This window comes from Molossus molossus, unplaced genomic scaffold (genome assembly GCF_014108415.1).
Source record: "Molossus molossus isolate mMolMol1 unplaced genomic scaffold, mMolMol1.p scaffold_m16_p_10, whole genome shotgun sequence".
Lineage (NCBI taxonomy): Eukaryota > Metazoa > Chordata > Mammalia > Chiroptera > Molossidae > Molossus > Molossus molossus.
The window spans coordinates 35,608,013-35,610,524 of NW_023425345.1; the positions used below are offsets into that span (position 1 = coordinate 35,608,013).

A 2,512-nucleotide genomic window follows, 5' to 3' on the forward strand; every position below is an offset into this window, starting at 1 on the left:
ATCATCCTAGGTAGACAGAGGTCGGTGGATAGTGGGCACAGGCAGTCCTTGCAGCTGATCAGACTGAATAAAAACCCTCTCATTGATGTGCCAACAGCAATCAAGACTCAATTACAACAGAAGGGTGTAAAGTCCACACAAGGGGTGCACCTCACAGGCCCCGCTGGGAGACCAGGGAGGCTGTGCCACTGGACCCTACAGGACACCTACTACAATAAGCCACCCTAAGAAATCTAGGAACATAGCAACTCTACCTAATACATAGAAATAAACACAGGGAGGCAGCCAAAATGAGGAGACAAAGAAACATGTCCCAAATGAAAGAACAGAACAAAACTCCAGGAAAAGAACTAAATGAAAGGCAGATAAGCAATCTAACAAATGCAACGTTCAAAACATGCTTATAAGGATGCTCAATGAACTTAGTGAGACCTTCAGTGAACTTAATGAGGGCCTCAAGCACATAAAAAAGACCAGTCAAAAATGAAAGAGGCACTAACTGAAATCAAGAATAATTTACAGAGATTCATTAGTAGAGTAGGTAAAGCCAAGAAGCAAACCATCAATTTAAAATATAAGGAAGCAAAAAACACCCAATCAGAACAGCAAAAAGAAAAAGGAATCCAAAAAAATGAGGATAGTGTAAGGAACCTCTGGGACAATCTCAAGCATGCCAACATTTACATCACAGGGGTGCCAGAAGGAGAAAAGAAAGAACAAGAGATTGAAAACCTATTTGAAACAATAATGACAGAAAAATTCCCTAACTTGGTGAAAGAAACAGACATACAAGTTCAGGAAGAGAGTCCCAAACAAGAGTAACCTCAAGAGGCCCACACCAAGACACATCATAATTAAAATGCAAAAGGTTCAAGACAAAGAGAGACTCTTAAAAGCAGCAAGAGAAAAGCAGTTAGTTACCCACAAGAGAGCTCCCATAAGACTGTCAGCTGATTTCTCAAAAGAAACTTTGCAGGCCAGAAGGGAGTGGCAAGAAATATTCAGAGTGATGGAAAGCAAGAACCTACAACCGAGATTACTCTGTCCTGCAAAGCTGTCATTTAGAATCGATGGCCATATAAAGAGTTTCCCAGACAAGAAAAAGCTAAAGGAGCTCATCACCACCAAACCATTATTATATGAAATGTTGAGGGGTCTTCTTGAAGAAAAAGAAGATAAAAAATATGAACAAACAAAATGGCAATTAATATATATATATCAACAATTGAATCTACAAATAAAATGAACAAGCAGAACAGAAACATTCTCAAAGATATAGAGAACATTTTGTTGGTTGCCAGATGGGAGGGGGGTTGGGGGAATGGGTGAAAAAGACGAAGGGATTAAGAAGCACAAATTGGTTGTTAGACTGACAAACCTCTAAGGGAAGGGAGGTGGGGGGTGGGAAGAAATAAACCAAAGAACTCCTATGTATATATGCATAACCAATGGACACAGACAACAGTGTGGGGAAAGGCAGGAGTGGGGTGGGAGCGGGGAGTTGGGGGTCAATAGGGGAAAAAAGAGGAACATCTGTAATACATTCAACAATAAAGATAAGTTTAAAAATAAATAAATAGCTCTTCCTCAGCGCTGCCCATGGAGTTGGCAGCAATCTTCTCCTCAGCACCATGGCTGCCCTCAGACCCCTCGTGGAACCCAAGATTGGCAAAAAGAGGACCAAGAAGTTCATCTGGCACCAGTCAGACGGATATGTCAAAATTAAGCGGAACTGGCGGAAACCTAGAGGTATTGACAATAGGGTGCGCAGAAGATTCAAGGGCCAGATCTTGATGCCCAACATTGGTTATGGGAGCAACAAGAAAACAAAACACATGCTGCCCAGTGGCTTCCATAAGTTTCTGGTCCACAGCATCAAGGAGCTTCAAGTGCTGCTGATGTGCAGCAAATCTTACTGTGCTGAGATTGCTCACAATGTCTTCTCAAAGAGCCGCAAAGCCATTGTGGAAAGAACAGCCCAGCTGACCATCAGAGTCACCAATCCCAATGCCAGGCTGCACAGCGAAGAAAATGAATAGACAGATTGTGTACACATTGTATTTGTGTTAATAAAATTCTGCCTAAATAAATAAATAGTCTCAACAACAGAAAAACTGAGTTTATTGACCAGCTAAATAACTTCCATATTAAAAAATAAATAAATAATGCCAGTACAAGCACACACGTCATAGTCAGAACAATTTAAAGCAAATAACTAGCAGTCAGTAATTGTATATGTAGTCCCCAAATTTAAAATTCAATCATGTGCCAATAGTTGTGTAATTGAAAACAAAGGATCAGGTGGACTTACTAATTTGTCTGTTTGTTTAATTGTTTAAAGATAATCTCTTTTCAAAGGATTTGAGTGTCTTACAACAGAGGGCACATAGACAATGTTATTCAGAATGGAATACAGAAATGTTCCTGTTAGGTCCGCGGCAGGTTTGGGCGTGAAGAAGGTGTCTGCTTTCTGGAGTTTTCTGAAGAAGCATAGGAATGTTCATGACATTGA

The 2,512-nt window shown here is 40.5% G+C and overlaps 1 protein-coding gene across 1 annotated transcript; it reads left to right on the forward strand.

Annotated features, from left to right (window-relative positions):
* The first annotated feature begins 1,631 nt into the window (after positions 1–1,631).
* On the forward strand, positions 1,632–2,039 carry LOC118624319 (60S ribosomal protein L32-like). Its single transcript, XM_036252488.1, has one exon. The coding sequence runs from the start codon at positions 1,632–1,634 to the stop codon at positions 2,037–2,039; it is 408 nt and encodes a 135-aa protein (XP_036108381.1).
* Positions 2,040–2,512: the final 473 nt, after the last annotated feature.